The sequence below is a fragment of the Pecten maximus genome, chromosome 3 (assembly GCF_902652985.1).
Source record: "Pecten maximus chromosome 3, xPecMax1.1, whole genome shotgun sequence".
In the NCBI taxonomy this organism is placed as follows: Eukaryota; Metazoa; Mollusca; class Bivalvia; order Pectinida; family Pectinidae; genus Pecten; species Pecten maximus.
The window spans coordinates 10,629,888-10,649,597 of NC_047017.1; the positions used below are offsets into that span (position 1 = coordinate 10,629,888).

General features: G+C 36.2%; 1 protein-coding gene across 1 annotated transcript; it reads right to left on the minus strand.

Annotated features, from left to right (window-relative positions):
* Nucleotides 1-5,395: 5,395 nt before the first annotated feature.
* LOC117323171 (kelch domain-containing protein 2-like) lies at nt 5,396-19,291 on the minus strand. Its single transcript, XM_033878222.1, has 10 exons — nt 19,158-19,291; nt 17,733-17,806; nt 15,982-16,209; nt 15,105-15,198; nt 11,989-12,060; nt 11,105-11,244; nt 10,744-10,856; nt 10,133-10,296; nt 9,896-9,948; nt 5,396-7,942 (listed from the first exon to the last, which is right to left on the minus strand). The coding sequence occupies exons 1-10, from the start codon at nt 19,254-19,256 to the stop codon at nt 7,759-7,761; spliced, it is 1,221 nt and encodes a 406-aa protein (XP_033734113.1). The 5' UTR covers nt 19,257-19,291; the 3' UTR covers nt 5,396-7,758.
* Nucleotides 19,292-19,710: the final 419 nt, after the last annotated feature.

Consider the following 19,710-nt stretch of genomic DNA (forward strand, 5'->3'; position numbering starts at 1 on the left):
ATTTTTTTATTACTGAGGTTGAATTTATTATCAAACAATATTCCAAAGTCAAATCGTTCAAGGTGCAAGCAATAACTGAATAAAATGAAATTATAACGTGCATACAAAACATACAACCAATCAAAACCAGCGATTCTGGCAATGTGAAAACCGGAGTCCTATGGGATTTGATCCCGTTTATTTCCACCATTCATTATCTGGTAACTACGATGGCTGATTTGTGCCATTTCGTTATTTCGTCTTTTCGAGAATTTAGATATTTCATTTTCGCCTTTTCGGGGCGAAAAGACGAAAATGAAATATCTAAATTCTCGTTCTTTCGTCTTTTCGCCCCGAAAAGACGAGAATTAAGGTCGCTAATTAGCGTGCTTTAATTTCGTCTTTTCGCGTATGACTTGTCGTCTTTTTGTCAATTCGAGAATTTTTCGTCTTTTCGCACAATTCATCCACCGTAGATACAATTAACAAACAATCTAAACACGTTTCACCATTTTCATTCATTGGTTTGTTTCTAGACCATTGCATGGTCTGCCAGAAATATTTTTTTAAGCATTTTAGGCTTAACTGAGGAATTTGACATAAATTTGAATGCAATTTATAGATATTCAATTTTGTATAGATTATTAAACGGTCTTTTTTCTTTTACATTTAATTTCTTAATTGCTGATTGCCTTTTTTTGTTATTTTTTTTAAATTGAACCACAACTTATAATTTAAACATATAAATAAAAACTTGAATGTGTTTTTGTTATCAATTTACAAAAGAAGAATAGATTTTCTTGTCTAAATTAATTTAACAACAAGGGAAGTAACCCTAGAAGTTTTCCCTATTTTGTAACATGTACAATTTGTTTCTTAGTACGTGATGGCAAAATGGCAGAAGGCCATTCCTTACAATAAAAATGCGCATTAAAACTGTTTTATTAAGAATGTGTCATATTATTATCTATAATAGGACTCAAGAGTGACTTTTTCGACACTTATTTCATATAAATAATTACGACACTGATTATTAAATTGAGCGGAAATCGCCAATACTGTCTTCATTTCTAACTGGTACTAGCTAGTCTATATAATCATATGATTATATGTCTAGTCTTATATTTAAAAAAAAAGAAAAAAAATTTATTTCCGGCTTTAAAAAAATGTTAGTCAAGACGTGCCCCTGTGCCTGGTGGGTTAAAAATCCGTTGTGGTCTATTCAAATCGCCCTTCGTCCGTTGACTTTGGTCCGTCCATCGGCCCGTAAAAATCTTTTTTATCCTTTTACTTGGAAGTGTACTGGAGTTTACACGAAACTGCATGTGGTACATACATACATATACAATATATGACAATTTGTCTGTAATGTCGGTAGTATTTCATTGATCATGTATATATTTTTAGTAATACGCAACCAGTGAACGTCTATTAGGATACATACCTAACACAACGGAGATGTCACCCACGACACTCAAGACAATGTATTCACAGTCCGATCGGGGTGGGGGCGTCAGATAGCCATCTTTGATTTTGACAGCAGCAGTCATTCACCGCTATTTCTTCTCCAGATAACAAAGTGATCGCTTATTCTTGAGATTTAGACCATTGCGTGGTCTGCCAAAAATATTTCACGAGTATTCTCAATCGTGAAGTGATTAAATTCAGTATGCGAAGTTCAATGTCTACATATGTAGTTATATCCATTTTGTTGTCGATTACTAATCGGTGCCTATTCTTTTATATTTTATTTCTTAATTGTTGATTGACTATATTTTGCTAAATTTAGTAAAACTGAATAATAACTTATATTTAAAAAAATCTTTTAAAATTTTATTGTGATTTTGTTATCAATTTATAAGAAAAAATGAGACTTTCTCGTCTAAATTAATTTAAGAACAAGGGAAGTAACCCCAGAAGCTCTTCTGCTTTGGTACGTGATATTCAAAACGGCAGAAGGCTATTCCTTACAATAACATGCGCATTAGTAACTGTTTTATTAAGAAAGTGTCATGTTATTATTCAAAATAGGATCCAAGAGTGACTTGAATGTTTCTTTTTCGACACTTACTATTCAGTCTAATTAAAATCTGATCTTTCTGATTACTCTGCGTAAATGCGTTAAGGCAGTGTAATGGGATTTGAGTTTAAATTAGATCAGACATTTATTTTATATACATAATTACGACACTGTTTATTCAATTGAGTGGAAATCGCCAATACTGTCTTCATTTCTAACTGGTACTAGTCTATATAACCATTTCATAGCGCACCTGTCTTATATTTTTTTTTTTAAAGTTGGAAATACATCTTTTCGGCTTTAAACAAATATATAAGTCTAGACATGCCCCTGTTAAAAATCTATTGTGGTCTATTCAAATCGCCTTGTGTCCGTGGTTTGTGGTCCGTCCATCGGCTCGGTAAAATCTTGCTATCCTTTTTCTTGGAAGTGTACTGGAGTTAGCGGCGATAACGTAGCACGGACAATTTCTGACAGATGGTCGTCGTCCGAGCTACGATTCCTTTCCAGTTGCAAAAAAATGCTACAAATAGCGGATGTCATGTAATTTTGGAGTAATATTTAGTATAATTAAACATTTCTAATGCAAATTAAGCATTGTATTAGCCTACCGTCACATCTGTTAATCTTTTAACACAAATGTTTATTATCACATTCCAATATTACACTACTATACTCGGAGTTGTCTCCGTTATCCGCCACGATACTTCTCGAGAGAACTCTAGCGAGGACGCTAATCCGAATATGGTATGCGTGACCATATATGGATAAAGCTACTACGATTAAAAAAACCCAGCATTATCAGAGATATTTAACCAGTTATGTGTAAGGGTTGTGAAGAAAGTGCATCTTACTTTGTGTTTAATTACACAATTTCGGAATGTTAACTTTGCTCACCGATGTAACACCGAATCTGGTTATCTGTTGAAATCTCGCGGGAAAGCTCATCAGCATCAATTTATTTTGATTTCCTTTTAAGAAAATTTGCCTTTACACTTGTATCAAATTAAAGGTGGCGGTATGTTTGAACTGATATCTCCCTGCCTGTTCGTTCTATTGAATTTTTTCGCGAGAATGCGAGATTTAATATTTGGACTCCCTACATGTTTGCAGCATATATGCTACATATATATATGTTGCGTAGGAAGTCGTCAAAAAGTTGTTTTTTTTAACCTAAAATTTTACGCACTAAGCAAATCGTATGCAATCTCCGCAAAATTAACCAATAATTATCATTTCAACATCCCATGATAACTTATGTAGTACAAAATAAGTTATTTACGCAAATCAGGATATATTATTCATAGTAATACATGAATCACCAGACCCGGATCAAGGATTTTCGAAGGGGGGGGGGGGGGGGGGGTAGGTAATTTAGTGATAATGCGAGCGCCCTGGGAGCGAGCCGAATTTTTTTCTCCATTTTTAAGGCTATAGAAAAAAATTTGATTTCCCCCTGGCCTCCGAAAAAAGGGGAAATTTACCTAGAATAGGTATTCACTTTAAAAACTTATTATTTTTCCTTAATAATTGACAGGTTTTCAACTTTTCGAATCTGATAGAATGTGTATCTAAAGCGAACCCTATATGCTGCTAATTTGTCGACAACAGATGCCAGTGCCGTTTCATGTTATACGGTGTTTCCACATTCGTACCTGTCGGTAATTGTACCACTCTATTCAAGTTAAAACCGCGCATTCTTATTATATCCATGTTGTGTTTCTGTCTTGTTCTCATTATGAAATCAATCAACTTCACAAATTATCATCAACTTATCGAATCTACGTGATGAAGTTAAGGAAAATTTCGTATTAAGATATAAATATTGACTTACCAGGCTAGTGCAGAAGACCGACACACCCCCCCCCCCCCCCCTGTAAAAAGTGTGTGTGTTTGTGCGCCCCCGCCGCTTTTCCTACGCCACTGTATATCCTTTTGATGTCCGTAGCGTATCAATAAGTATTATTGTAATTGGTAATGTCATGGGACATGTGGGAACCAGAAACACGTGTGATGGGTCAGACCAGACTGTTACCGGGACATGTGGGAACCAGAAACACGTGTGATGGGTCAGACCAGACTGTTACCTGGGACTTGTGGGAACTAGAAACACGTGTGATGTGTCAGACCAGACTACTTCCGTAAATGTTTAATGCCATAAATGGAAGAACTCCAAAATTGATTTGCGACTTGATCTTGTAAGGTACATTGAGCGAGGCTGTGTCAACTTCACAATCAAAATACAGATCATCCTGATACACTCGACATTATGAATCTTATTAATGTAGTGCATAATGAAGGTCAGTATTTTAATAGATTGTCAACTTCTGAAAGTCTAGTCATTTTAAGTGTATTTCTTTGTGTTTAAACCATGGATGAAGTCTGAAGAGTTCGCCAAAAATACTGTAAACTGATCCATCAGACTTGGCTCAGGATATTCTGTTTTCCAAAGATTTAGTTTATATTGCCGACTTTTCAGCAATTGGGTTTCTTTATCCTTTACCCTGGTCCCATGGGATTTGTTAAAAACCAGTTTTACCATAACACAGTAGATCCATTTCTCTTGTGATTTCAGATACTAGAGATGCTGAGCAGGATTAGGGGTATACTATATAATTGATATACAACCACAACACCATCATGGAGAGGTTCTTTGTTTTATTGCTGCAGATCTAGCAGATTTGCCCCAACATTGGGCTTCATATGGATCACAGGGGCTTTACATGTCAAACCCCTGTGATCAGGACACCATCACATAAAATAAGTGTGTTCCATAATATACAGTCAAAGGTTTACCAGAGTTAGTCACTTGTGTACAGATGCATCACCATAGTGTGGTGGCATTATCATTCTGAAAATAAGAGGTCTAATTGGCTCGTATTGCAAATCTGATTCTTATGCAACTTTTCAAGCTGATTCAGAGGCTTGTACAACATACACAAGATATTAGCACCTTTCTAAACTAAGCAAGAGTTTGATACATCAGAGCCAAATTATACTGCACCAAACAGATGTTTTGTCCTTCTAGAACATGTTAGTGATGCTAGGGACATCATACAGCTATTTCCTCATTCTAGGACAGGTTAGTGATGCTAGGGACATCATACAGCTATTTCCTCATTCTAGGACAGGTTAGTGATGCTAGGGACATCATACAGCTGTTTCCTCATTCTAGGACAGGTAAGTGATGGTAGGGACATCATACAGCTGTTTCGTCCTTCTAGGACTCCTCAGTGACGGTAAGAACCTAAAGTGTTGATGATAGGAGGCAACCAAAAACTTGAAATAGATAAAAAGAAATGGAAATATCTAAATGATGTGGTGCAGAAGACCCATAATTCAATAAATTTCATATCTTTTTAAGTATATTTCAAAAGAAAATTAAGTACATGTGTATATGGAGATGATTACTACTTTATTCAAAGATAAGAGAAATCCAAGTTTATCAATTCAACAAAACTTGGTAGCCCCTCATCCAAGGACGTTATGGGCCCAATATCATGACTATGGGCCTCTTGAGTTATTGAGAAGTTGTTTAAAAATTTTAATATATTTCATCTGTGATTTTAAAAATAGGTCAAGGTCATTTAATTGAACAAACATGGTAGCGTCCATCTTACAGGCCTAATATCATGACCCTGGGTTTCTTGGTTAAGGAGAAGAAAATGTTTGAAGATTTTAAGATAAGGTCATCCACTTGAACAACCTTGGAAGCCCTTCATCCCAGCATGCTACTTGCCTAATATCATGACCCTGGGCCTCTTGGATATATTGAGGTGTTAGAATGGAAATTCTGTTGTTGGACAGACAGATGGACAAAGAACGCCACACCATGGCAGTAACTCACTTGACACTTGGGCAGGTGAGTTATTAAATCACACAAAATCTTTAAAATGTAATGCAGGTAATGCAAAATACCACATTTTCCCATTCATTAGAGATCTTCCTGAAGAAAGGTTTGATCATTTTCTTCAGTAATAAATAAGTAATGAATATTTTAGTGTCATCTGCGAACAAGTAGCCTCCGAATTCAGACTATCTGAAAGGTCATTTATGAAGATAACAACCAGAAGCGGACCTATAACAGACCCTTGTGGAACTCCAGATCAGACAGGTCTCCATTCTGAGATATTTCCATAAATAACAACTCGTTGTTTTCTGGCCCCCAACACTTAAGTGTTGAAGGGGATATCATAAAACAGCTTAAACCTTGATTGTAATGTTTTGGAATTTGTTGCTGCAGTGTCCCGATTGCCCAAGGTATCCTTGTCACAAAGAAGTAACATATTTGTAAAGCTACATCAATACATTGTCATAAAATAAATAACAAAAGATATAATATCTCATGACATGGCAGACCTTATACAGAAACAAGAGTTGTTAGAATACAACAGGGCTTGCCGGGTAGAGAAAGCCCCAAAACAATGAAGATAAAACACTGTCAGCAATAGTTCAAAGGTCATGGCCAAGTTCAGATGGTCTGTAAATTTAGTACCAATAGAAAGGTCCTGTGACAAGGAACACACAGGTCAAATATGAAAGCCATCTCTTACAGTTAATTTACTGTGGTCAAGTTTTTTTTTTTAAGTATGTCAAAGGTCACAATGAAGGTCAGCAGGTCTCAAAATGTAGCATCAACGGAAAAATCTTGTAACAAAGAACATGCATGTACCTCAGCTGTATCCTCATTAGTATTGTCAGAACACTTTTCCAGTGAGCTTAATATAAACTGTAAAATTTCATCTGAAGTAGAATTAACGACCAATGCAAATATAATATAACAAGCTAACCCATCCACATCTATCTACCATACACCTCTTATAAAAATATTGTACCCACACAGATTCTCACATAAATATTATACCCACAGATTCTCACATAAATAATATATCCACACAGTTTCTCACACAAGTATCGTACCCCCAGTTTCTCATAAATATGGTGTCCATAGCTTCTCTCACAAATATTGTACCCACACTTACTTACACAAATATTGTACCCACACTTACTTACACAAATATTGTACCCACACTTACTTACACAAATATTGTACCCACACTTTCTTACACAAATATTTTATCCACACAATAAGACATCATCATCCTCTGTAAGTGGTAAAGGTTAGATTTCTTCAAAATGAGTTGAGGAAGAAAAACAAAGAAAGCAAAATGCTAGAAAAGGCTGCATCATTGATGACATCATCAAAACAAGGCTGCATTATTGATGAAATCATCAAAATAAGCCTGAATCATTGTTGACATCATCAAAACAGTCATGTAACTTCATGATTCTGATCCAAATGAAGTGATTTTGAGCATTCAACTGAAGACTAAAAAAATTCAGCACATTGAAACTTTGAGAGGATCTTCAAGAAGTACAGGGCGCATAAAAGTACAAATGTAATGACAAAAGATTCAATAATTTAGAACATCACAAGATAATGATATTACAGTGAAATATCTTGGTATATCACAGGGTAACATGATCTTGTAAAGGTGATGTCATACAGCACAGTTATCACAAGTATCCAATGCCTGTTTAGCTGTTCATATAGGTCTTAGAGTCAATATACTTTATATTCATACTCTCACTTATCCCACATTTGAATAGCTTTAACATTTTGGATGTTTCAGCCTGGTGTCAGTAACTGTAATATTCCAGATATTTCCAGTTTACACTGTTTTTACACCAATCCTTTTTACACCAGTCTTTTGTCTGGAGAAGGTTGTAAGTAAAATGTCACGGCCATTTCACTAAGGTCATGCTACAATACATGTAGATCCAACTGACTGTCCGGTATCTCTTGTTTCCTCCTCATCCTTCTCCTCCTCTCGCATCATCATTTCCTTTTTCGTCATTAGCCAGGCGGCCAGTGATTGCGGAAGATTCTCCCAGTCTGAACAAGTCCTTGCTTTGTATTTGTATACGGTGTGAAGGCTCATCCTGGAAACAAAATCAAAAGTTCAAAACTCTTTTCTGCATGATAACAACACATCTGCTAATAAACAGGCCTTCCCCATGAGGGTAAAAAAGAAAATATTGACAAAATATACTACGGCTGATATTACATATTACGTAATCATCTTTATAAACTCTTGTTTTGTAGCTTTTGTGGTCATATACACCATAAACTTGATGAAACTTACTAACTTGAGTTCTGCTTATTGTTTTTTGAATAAAAGATTTTAAGTAATTAAAAATACCTGCTTAAATAAGTGAAAAATATGGATAATTACAACAATTTTCAAGAAACAGTCGTGGCAACATTTATTTTTTTAGCACATCAGTGGGGAAATTCCCACTTAAAAAACACAGGTGTTTGTGACATTATCAAAATGACTTTAATGTTATATGGGATTTTAATTGGGTAAGAGATGTAATACTGTAGTGTACTGGAAAGGATTAAACATACAATCAGAGCAAGAGATGGAATTCTTTACGGGGAAGAGAGTACATGTATAACACTATCTACCCGACCAATACCAAAGTACATGTTCAGTCGAACCCACTTAATTTGAAATCGGATATATTGAAATATCGTTTAATTTGAAATGGAATAAAATCCCTGTCCAAATGCCTTTGTTTTTGTTTTTTTTGTATCGGTTAGTTTGAAATCGGTTATTTTGAAATATCGTTTTATTTGAAAGGAAAGTATTGTCCCGCGGCAATGCCAACCCATTGTTTATGTATCGCTTAACTTGAAAGTCGTCACGACTGGTCTGAGTGACCTGCCGTCACGGTAGGTGCGTCTGATCAATAGACAGGTAAACTATGGGGAGAGTGCCGCAGTGAATAAAGATACTGTGTGTGAATGGTTTGAAAAAAAAACAACTTTCGGACCTCGTATCAGCATACGAACCAAAAAATATTTTTAATGCTGACGAAACTGGATTGTTTTTTTAAGTATGAGACAAGCTTTGATGGACACACCTCTTACGGACTACATCGAAATTGACTCTCAGTTAACATCGCGCGAGACATTCACAACTGACGAGGATTTGTCAGGGATTTAACAGATACCAACGTTAACCAGGACAGTAGCCATGAGAGTGATACTGGACGATGATCCTGAAACATTTAGAGAAACAGCAACTAGCGCTGACGCACAGGACGGACTGCAGAAGGTACTGAGTTTTGTGGAGAGTAACGTGGATGTTCCGGAATCTATTTTTACGTATATTCGCCAGCTTGATTCATACATAGCCAAAGTTAAAAGAAATAAACAAAAACAAACAACAGTGGAAGACTTCTTCAAACCAAAGTGACTTTCTTTGTAAGAAACTGTGGAAACATGATAATCTTGAACAAATTGTAAATACATGTAGTGACTAAATAAAATGTTGATTAAACATTCATTGTTGTGTTGTTTGATGTAACTGTGTCTATAATATATCTGCCACAGACTGGATCACGGTTATATTGAAAACCGGTTAATTTGAAGTATTTTTCCATTCCCCGAGGATTTCATTATAACCGGTTCGACTGTATATCAAAATGTATAAAATACAGAAGTGTAACAAGAATTATTTTATCAAACTGTTATTCTGAAATCATAAGTACATGTCACAAAAACAAATCTGTCAAACTTAGGAAAACATAGGACACTTTGGAAAACTTCAGTTTAATAAGTTTATAAAGTTTCCAAAGTTAAAAGAGAAAAACCAACTAAGATAGGAGATCTCCAAAGGTGACCGAAATTAACTAAGGGCAATAACTTCATCAGAAATTGTTGAATCAAAGTTCTGCACAAGAAAACCTGACTGAAAGTCGTGATCATAAAATCTACCAAGTTTCAAAGAGTTCAGTCAAAATAGAAAGGAAAGTTCTGAATCCATCAAGAAGTCCCGTAAGTAATGAGGTTTGTTTTGATGGAGGAGAAATCATTTAAACACTTACCTGAGTAGAGAGACTGGATTGAGAAGAAATGTTAATACTTCATTAGTATGTTTCTGTAAATAAACAAAAAATAAAAGTCATCACCAGTCTGTACTCTCCTCTACTTTTATTATTTTTTTTTTTTTGCAATCAATATAATAATGTTATATTTGATTGTAATTTGCAAAAGTTCAATTCAAAGTCAGTTTTTTTTTTTTTAAATACAAACACAGTCCATGAAATGAGATAACAACTGACCGTGGGTTCCTGAGGGCTAAGTATGTTATTTGTACACCCCCCAAACACGACCACCTCGCCGTCCATCGTCCTACAGGCTGTATGCCACAGGTGAGCGTTACATTTCTGGTAATGATCAAGCTTTGTCCAGGTCAGGTCCACTGTGTCCAGTATCCAGGCATCATCTGAAATAAACACAGAAAGTCAACACAGCATGTTTTGTCAATAACATGAGGTCTTTAATAGTTATCTTACTGATGTAGCTTATACATATATTCAACAGCAGTTATAGTGTACACAATAACTTCAGTATTATCTTTTTTAATGTGCTTTTCCAAGATCGCTGTCATGGCTGCCATCTTTGAATTCAAAATTACAACACCAGTTTGGCATCATCTTAGACCAATCCAAGCATGTGTCAACTAATCAAACATTAAGTTTGAAATGCATTATATTTACAGAATCAGATAAATTTGTAACCGAAATGGCTAAGTAGAAATCTAGTCATGTAGGAAAAAAATTAAAATCTGACACACTGTACATTTACAACTTAGATGAAAACAGATCAGAAAAGTGGCAGTAGGAGAGCTAGGTACTTCGTTAGATCGTAGTAACCACGTGTAAGTACATACTTAGAGGGTTGTCCTTCTGGTCAAATCCACCATACAGGAAAATCTGCTTCTCGGACACCTGGGTAAACGTGTGCCATGACCGGCCTGGTGGAACACTACCTGTCGTTACCAACCTATAAAATCAAAATAAGGAATAAAGAAAAAAAATATAGTAGAAAAAATAAAGAAATTTATCCACAAACCTACAATCACAATAAATGACATCTTTAATAACTAAATAAAAAAAAAAAAATTGTACATTGCATTTGCAAAAAAAAAAAAAAAAAAATTACAAACCACAATCACTTAAACACAATTGACAGATTTTATAACTAAATTATAAAACAAAGAATTGCATAAACAGTTGTTTTCAATCACTTACGGTCCTGTCCATGTTAATGTTTCAAGGTCAAGTTGATGAAGGTCATTCATTCTTTCTGCTAAATGACGACCACCAAACAGGTATACCTGATTACCGATCTTTGCTGCTGCATGAGCCGCACGAGAGGACGGGACTCGACCCTGCAGACAAAAACATAATGAGTCTCTTAAGAATATTTAATTCATTGATACACTGCCTAATGCTTTCAACAGCGACTGAAATCAAAATTGACATCCATCAAAACTTACATTTTCTTCATGTGACCATATTTGTTTTTTGTTTATTTAACGTCCTATTAACAGCCAAGACTATTTCGTGCCTGGTTTTGGAGGTTTAATTTATTGCTCCACCTGACATATTTCACAGCAAGGGTAACTCAGCGAACATATTTTACAGCGAGGATTGCTCCACTCGGTATACTTTACAGCGAGGATTGCTCCACACAATTACTTTACAGCAAGGGTTGCTCCACATAACTTACTTTACAGCAAGGGTTGCTCTACACAACTTACTTTACAGCAAGGGTTGCTCCACACAACTTACTTTACAGCAAGGGTTGCTCCACACAACTTACTTTACAGCGAGGGTTGCTCCACAAAACTTACTTTACAGCAAGGGTTGCTCCACACAGCTTACTTTACAGCGAGGGTTGCTCCACACAACTTACTTTACAGCGAGGGTTGCTCCACATAACTTACTTTACAGCAAGGGTTGCTCTACATAACTTACTTTACAGCGAGGGTTGCTCCACATAACTTACTTTACAGCGACGGTTGCTCCACACAACTTACTTTACAGCGAGGGTTGCTCCACATAACTTACTTTACAGCGAGGGTTGCTCCACACAACTTACTTTACAGCAAGGATTGCTGCAAATAACTTACTTTACAGCGAGGATTGCTCCACATCCTTGTTTCCAGATCAAACACCAATAACTGGTTATTCCATCCCCTGTCCTGTGTAGTAAATATAAACTTTAGAAATATTGTTTACCATTAATTAAGGATTTTATTAACTTAAGAATGTTTGTATATTATTGTTATCTGCCATCTCTACTTAAATGAAAATGAATAAAGCTTAACACAAACCATAGCCAAAATTCTAAAACTGTCAAAAATCAAAAAAAATTATTGCGTTGACATGCAACACTGACATCATCTTCGCTAGCCAAGGCTTCTGATTACGTTACACTACACGAACCCTTGGCGGATATAGTCGTGTTCAAACCGTCGCGCCCTGGAATCCCAGGGCACCCAATCAAATCGCGTTTTACGTTCAGGCTTGGTTTCGCAGTAAACAAAAATTGCGGCACCCAGTACAGAGCTACAATGTCGACTATGTCATGGCATTTTACCTATATACAGAGACGAACTATCTATAGGGAAACATTCGCAGTGTTTGATCAATCTATTTAAGTCAGTGATCACATATCTCATCAAAATGACACAAGCCTCCATGTGTGTTTGTAAACATCTCAGATGAAGTAAATCGGTAACGCTCGTTTTGATTGGTCGAAAATGTCATGCGTAAAGAGTGGTAATTTTGAATCTCCGCTAGAGGGCCAGAACTGACGCCTATATCCGCCAAGGGTTCGTGTAGTGTAACGTAATCAGAAGCCTTGGCTAGCGAAGATGCACTGACATTTAACCACAAAATACAGACATCCTTCATTGTCATTAATGTGTGCGTGAAAAATGTGAAACTTCTGAACCGAATTTGTGACCATGGATGATGAAAATCAACAAGACAGAAGATGAAGAGTAAGACTTGATGCCTTTGACCATTTTGTTGCAGGGGCAGTGTAATGTTTATTGATTCCAAAGAAGTCTGAACATTTTTTGTATAATGCTTGCCTGGTATAAGTTAAGTTGGAACTTTTTTGTATGTTTACCTGATAATGGTTCTATGTAATTTGGATTTTTTGTATGATGTTTACCTGGTTATGGTCCTATGTAAGATTGAACTTTTTTGTATATTTACCTGATAATGGTTCTATGTAATTTGGATTTTTTGTATGATGTTTACCTGGTAATGGTCCTATGTAAGATTGAACTTTTTTGTATGTTTACCTGATAATGGTTTATGTAATTTGGATTTTTTGTATGATGTTTACCTGGTATTGGTTCTATGTAAGTTTGAACTTCCAATTGGCCCCAAAATATTCTTCTAATTAGCCCTAAAATGTTTGTCTAATTAGCCCTAAAATGTTTGTCTAATTAGCCCTAAAATGTTTGTCTAATTAGCCTCAAAATGTTCTTTAAGCTAACTCCACCATGTTCTAGTCATTAGCCCCAAAATTTAACATGCACAACCAGGGAAAAATGAACCATACTTATAAAGTTTGGGACTATCCATGGTTTACTTTCTAAGAAAGAGCAATCAGAAACTTCAAATGTGAAAATTCAAGATGGCTGTCAGACGAGATAGTCAACATTACACTGATGATATAGTCAACATTATACTGATGGAGATAGTCAACATTACACTGATAAGATGGTCAACATTATACTGATGGAGATATTCAACATTACACTGATGGAGATAGTCAACATTACACTGATGAGATAGTCAACATTACACTGATGGAGATAGTCAACATTACACTGATGATATAGTCAACATTACACTGATGGAGATATAGTCAACATTACACTGGTAAGATGGTCAACATTACACTGATGAGATAGTCAACATTATACTGATGAAGATAGTCAACATTACACTGATGAGAGAGTCAACATTATACTGATGAGATAGTCAACATTACACTGGTAATATAGTCAACATTACACTGATGAGTTAGTCAACATTACACTGATAATATAGTCAACATTACACTGATGAGATAGTCAACATTACACTGATGGAGATAGTCAACATTACACTGATGATATAGTCAACATTACACTGATGGAGATAGTCAACATTACACTGGTAAGATGGTCAACATTACACTGATGAGATAGTCAACATTATACTGATGGAGATAGTCAACATTACACTGATGAGAGAGTCAACATTATACTGATGAGATAGTCAACATTACACTGGTAAGATGGTCAACATTACACTGATAGAGATAGTCAACATTACACTGATGAGATAGTCAACATTACACTGATAATATAGTCAACATTACACTGATGAGTTAGTCAACATTACACTGATAAGATGGTCAACATTACACTGATAAGATGGTCAACATTACACTGATAAGATGGTCAACATTACACTGATGATATAGTCAACATTACACTGATGATATAGTCAACATTACACTGATGGAGATAGTCAACATTATACTGATGGAGATAGTCAACATTACACTGATAAGATAGTCAACATTACACTGATGAGATAGTCAACATTACACTGATAAGATGGTCAACATTATACTGATGGAGAGAGTCAACATTACACTGATGGAGATAGTCAACATTACACTGATGGAGACAGTCAACATTACACTGATGGAGATAGTCAACATTACACTGATGGAGAGAGTTAACATTACACTGATGGAGATAGTCAACATTATACTGATGGAGAGAGTTAACATTACACTGATGGAGAGAGTTAACATTACACTGATGGAGAGAGTTAACATTACACTGATGGAGATGGTCAACATTATACTGGTAAGATGGTCAACATTACACTGATTGAGAGAGTCAACATTACACTGATGGAGAGAGTCAACATTACACTGATGAGAGAGTCAACATTACACTGATGGAGATGGTCAACACTACACTGATAGAGATAGTCAACATTACACTGATAAGATGGTCAACATTACACTGATGAGATGGTCAACATTACACTGATGAGATAGTCAACATTACACTGATGAGATAGTCAACATTACACTGATAAGATGGTCAACATTACACTGATGGAGATAGTCAACATTATACTGATGGAGATAGTCAACATTACACTAAGATGGGAAACTTTATCCATTACAATAATATATAACAAGTAAGTGATGTAAACTTACCCCAATTGTGGATAAACTTGTATCGGTATGGAATTCACCATTTTCTCTAAGATAGCCGCACAGAGGCATACAAAATCCTCCAAAAAAGTAAAGTCTAAAGTGAAAAAAGAATTATAGGGAGGCATTGTCAAGTTGATCATAGTTACACTGTAAAACAAGATAGAATTTATCAAATTAATGTAATGTATATGCAGAAGGACTAGTTCTCAATGTTTTATATATTAGAGTGTGCAGACAATTTAAGTGTTTCGGGCAGTGACAAGTTTTACATTACCTTTTATATACATGAGACATTACAACTTCTGCATTGTACTACACTTTATTAGATGAACTATTCATACAGGTACATTTGTTAGTTACTTTCCATTACTAGGTTTCGTCTCACCACAAGGACCAGTGCTCAAGTTTTCGTCTCACCAACTATAGCAGTATTCTATCGTACATAAACTATTGCACCATTTCTAAGAAGAGCTTAGAGTGAATGTGGGAGTATCTGTAGAAGTACAGTTTTACTTGATAGATTTTGTAATTAAACATTTATGTAATACCTATATATTACTGGTACATTAATTAGATAACTTTTCTATACTTATCGAAATTAAGACTTTATAGCTTACATCTTTATAACTCTATTCAGGGAGACAATTCTCCTGGATACTGGTATGTAATATTGTGTAGGCTAGACAAATTAATGCATTCCAGCTTTCTCCAAAAAGAATACTTGATGGACAGACTATGAAAAAAGGCAAGCTGAAAATGGGGTGGTGGTAATGAACAAATAGACAAAATAAGCTTTCCCTATTTTCACGATAAACTTGGGGGATAATAAGACTACAAAAGTCTGTTAATTTGCTGACTATGGTGTTAAGCTACTGACTTGTTGTGGTGGGTCCAGCAGACACATTTGTCCCGAGGACTGGGCAGGTCACAGCCAGGTACAGGCTCCACCTGTTCCCACTCCAGTGTACGAAGGTCCAGTCTGTAAAGTGTGTTGACGTTTCCCTCTTCTGTGTGTCCAGCAAACAGGTACATGTAGTGTTCAAACAGACAGGCTGAGGCACCGGACGTCCCAGGGGGATGCTGACCTGATGTCTCTTTCCTCATCCTGGAACACATGAATTTAACCAGTATTTTCAAAGTTATTCAAAGACTTAATTTGGTGATTTTTATGTCTTGACGGTTGTATGAACTGTTTATTTAAAGCTAAAATATACTCTCTGATTACTGTGAAGAATGTTTGTAGGAAATCTGTCTACATAAACAATGTCTGGTTTTGTTTTTCTTTTATATATATAAAGTTGTTAAATATTTATATAGGTGGCCAAATCTCAATTTTCTCGGACTTTAAAGGACAGTCTGCTATCCAGAATGACCAAGATAATTCTTGCCTAAAAATATTTCCAAGTCTATATGCTTAATTACACAGTGACCATGTATATGGAGGCAAGTTGATGTCAACATAACAAATGTACCAATTTTCAAGCAGGGTGTGGACATGAAATTTAAAGTTTCTCTCATCTCTGCTTGATATCACTCAAATGATTTAACTCTTCCCAAAGATATCGAGATATGTTGTCTATTCTCAAAGGTATCTATTCCCGTACGGTTAGGATGACCTATAGCCATAGTGTTTTGTCTGTTTTAGTGCACTTTGTGTTGTACACTGTGCGTAACTTTTACTTTTGAATTGCTAATCCTCCTTAGAAGAAAGGGGCCCAAAAGGCAGAGCTTGACTGAAATATTGCCTTAAAACGCTACTCCTCCTTAATGCCTTCATTGATTACAACCAAATTTGGCCGGTAACATCATTGGGGGAGGTCATTCATAAATTGATATAAAACGAGCTGGTCCAATCCTCTGGGGACACAGAGGCAGGGCCAAAAAAGGTGAACTTTGCTGAATTTTGCTTTAAAATGCATCTCTTTCTTCATACCTGGAAGGATTACAACAAAATTTGGTTTGCAAAACATCATTGGGGGATGACAGTCATAATACAGGAGGCCTTGGCCCTCTGAGGGCAGATTGGAGGAGCTCCAAAAGAGGAACTTTGCTGAAATTTTGCTTTAAAATGCTACCGGTCTTAATGCCTAATTACAATCAGATTTGGTTTAAGCTTCGGCTTCAAAGGATGAGGTTGGTTTGACTTCTTCGGATGGAAGGGGGTGTCTATGCTTTACGTCTTTGTCATATGACCGTTTATTCCCATGGGCCTTTTGTCTAATGTAGAATCAGTTGTAGTTTTCTTTTACACATGTGTTCATTCAGTAATATTGTTTACAACTAAACACATCTTTTACACTCCATTATGATTCAGGACCTATAATGATGGGAGCCTTATTTGCTGTCTGATCAGAAGATTTCCATAAACATTGGCGATATTTTAACACAATCTTTAAAACCAAGCCGGACATGATATTCACCAAAAATGACCACTTTTTGAAGTAGAAAAAATTCAGTAGATACTGAATGATCAGAGGACTGCATGTACAATGCATAATAGTGGAGAGAATCCAGATTACTTGGGAAATTCCTGGAAAAAATGTCTTTGTGCCTAGTACAAAACATACATTGCTCAATTTTGTCTTTCAGCATTTTTCATTCTAGATACAAATATAAAACATTTCATACCAGTATCCAACATCTGTGTTGTACAGCCAAATGTCAGTCGGAGGCAGGTACCTTTCATGAAGATAATTAACATTCTGGAAAAAAAATTTGTTCACAAAATATTTTACAATAGTTATTAACTGATGACAGTATGATAATTATAATTATAAGGATTGTGTTTATATTACAAAACTACCAATTTACCAAAATGCTGATTAGCAAATCAAATCTCTGGAAAGGCCTAGATTTTGTAGGGTTTTATACACAATTTTCCGCTTATAAATTCCTAGCTATTAACTTTGATTAGATGCAGAAAAAACATAAAGGACTCCAAAACTAAATATCAGTGCATCCTTGGCATGAATTATAATTCCAAAATATGTCATACTGTAGTGGAACTGGACTAGGTCAATCATCGGCGACCAGGTAGCTCAATTGGTAGAGCATTTGGCTAGTGTTCAAAGGACCTGAGTTTGAACCCAGGTCTGGCCGAACATTTTACCGCTCCTCTTACATTCGCTGCAGTGACCAAACCTTGTTTCAAGTGAGGTGAATACTAAAAAATGGCAAGGGGATACCCGAACCTGGATTGCGAGTTGTTAGGTATTCTGGGTTGACGACTTAAAAAGGGGGGAAAAAGTGAAGCTGAACTGGACCAGGTCGATCAATGGCGACTAGGTAGCTCAATTGGAAGAGCATTCGGCTAGTGCTCGGACATCCCAGGTTTTAACCCGGTCTAGCTGTGCATTTTCCCACTCCTCTTACAATACAATGGAGAAATAACAGCCAATTTAAATTGACACTATTGTGTTGTATTGGGCTTGTATTTTATTACTTAAGGCCCGAGTTTCCTCTGGCCCTGACACCATGTCTGGTACACATGGTGTCAGGGCCATAGGGAACTCGGGCTAAAGGCAACATTGTTATACCTGATGACCAACTTGGATGTTGGAACTGCTTTTCCATTTTTTTTTCAATCTAAAAATGTCACAAGACTCCTGGATTTCAAAATGGGACTCCCAATTTTAACATCTGAATGTCCCTGGAACTCTGCAGTTTTTTTCAATGGTCGCGATACAAGTCTATATCTCAATTTATCGATTCTTAGCAAGAATTACATACAGAAGTATATGTAGTTTCGATTTCGTTTGCATGTTGTTATACTTCGGGTTTTATTAACCCTCGATATTACCAGTCAACGTCTTGTCACGTTACGCTTCAGAACCAATATTCGGTGTCGCTAGGCCTACAATAAACCGAACAGCATAAATTTGTATATTTAGAAACTTTTATAAAAGACACAGCATCAGATTAACTAACTGTTAAGTATCATGGATCATCCTGTCAGTGTCAGGCGATCGCGACTGGGCCTGATAAACCATAACAAATGGCAGGAGAGCTCGATGTTTAAATACCAAATAATATATATTTTATGGGATTCCTTACCGCATATCCTCCCCAAACAACCATGTACTTGTCGAAACACACGCAAACATGTCCCGTTCTTGGGGGCACGTCTTTTTTACGAGTCCGTCTGACATCCATTTCTGTATTGTTGTTGTGCAAAACGTCATCACTCCTTGTGCTCAGTCGGATGATAATGATACACGCGGCCGCTTTACACGAGATTGCGACTGAATACACTGGGTTATATTTTATATTTGGCTGTCTGCACTTACGCGGACACACCGATCCATCAACTAACATTGACTTGCAGATAATACAAGCATTGGAATTCTTATGTTCAATCACTAGGTCCGCCCATATTTCATCAACGAAGGAACTAACTTGTCAAGCAGATAATACAAGCATTGGAATTGTATGTTCAATGTTCAATCACTAGGTCCGCCCATGATGCCAGAGGCCTGATATTGGGCCTGTAGCATGTGCTGGGTTGAAGGGCTACCAATGTTTTAAATGGAAGTCTTTGACTTACATTCAAGTTAACAGGAGACAAATGTGTTAATATCTTTAAACAGCTTATTCCCGATCCTTTCAA

Coding starts and splice junctions, on each gene's coding strand:
- LOC117323171 (XM_033878222.1), bottom strand. CDS start 19,256: ATGGATGTCAGACGGACTCGTAAAAAAGACGTGCCCCCAAGAACGGGA. Junction 15,199..15,981: donor TGCTGGACCCACCACAACAA/GTCAGTAGCTTA, acceptor TTTTCACTTTAG/ACTTTACTTTTTTGGAGGAT. Junction 11,245..11,988: donor GGAGCAATCCTCGCTGTAAA/GTAAGTTATTTG, acceptor TTTTGTCTGCAG/GGTCGAGTCCCGTCCTCTCG.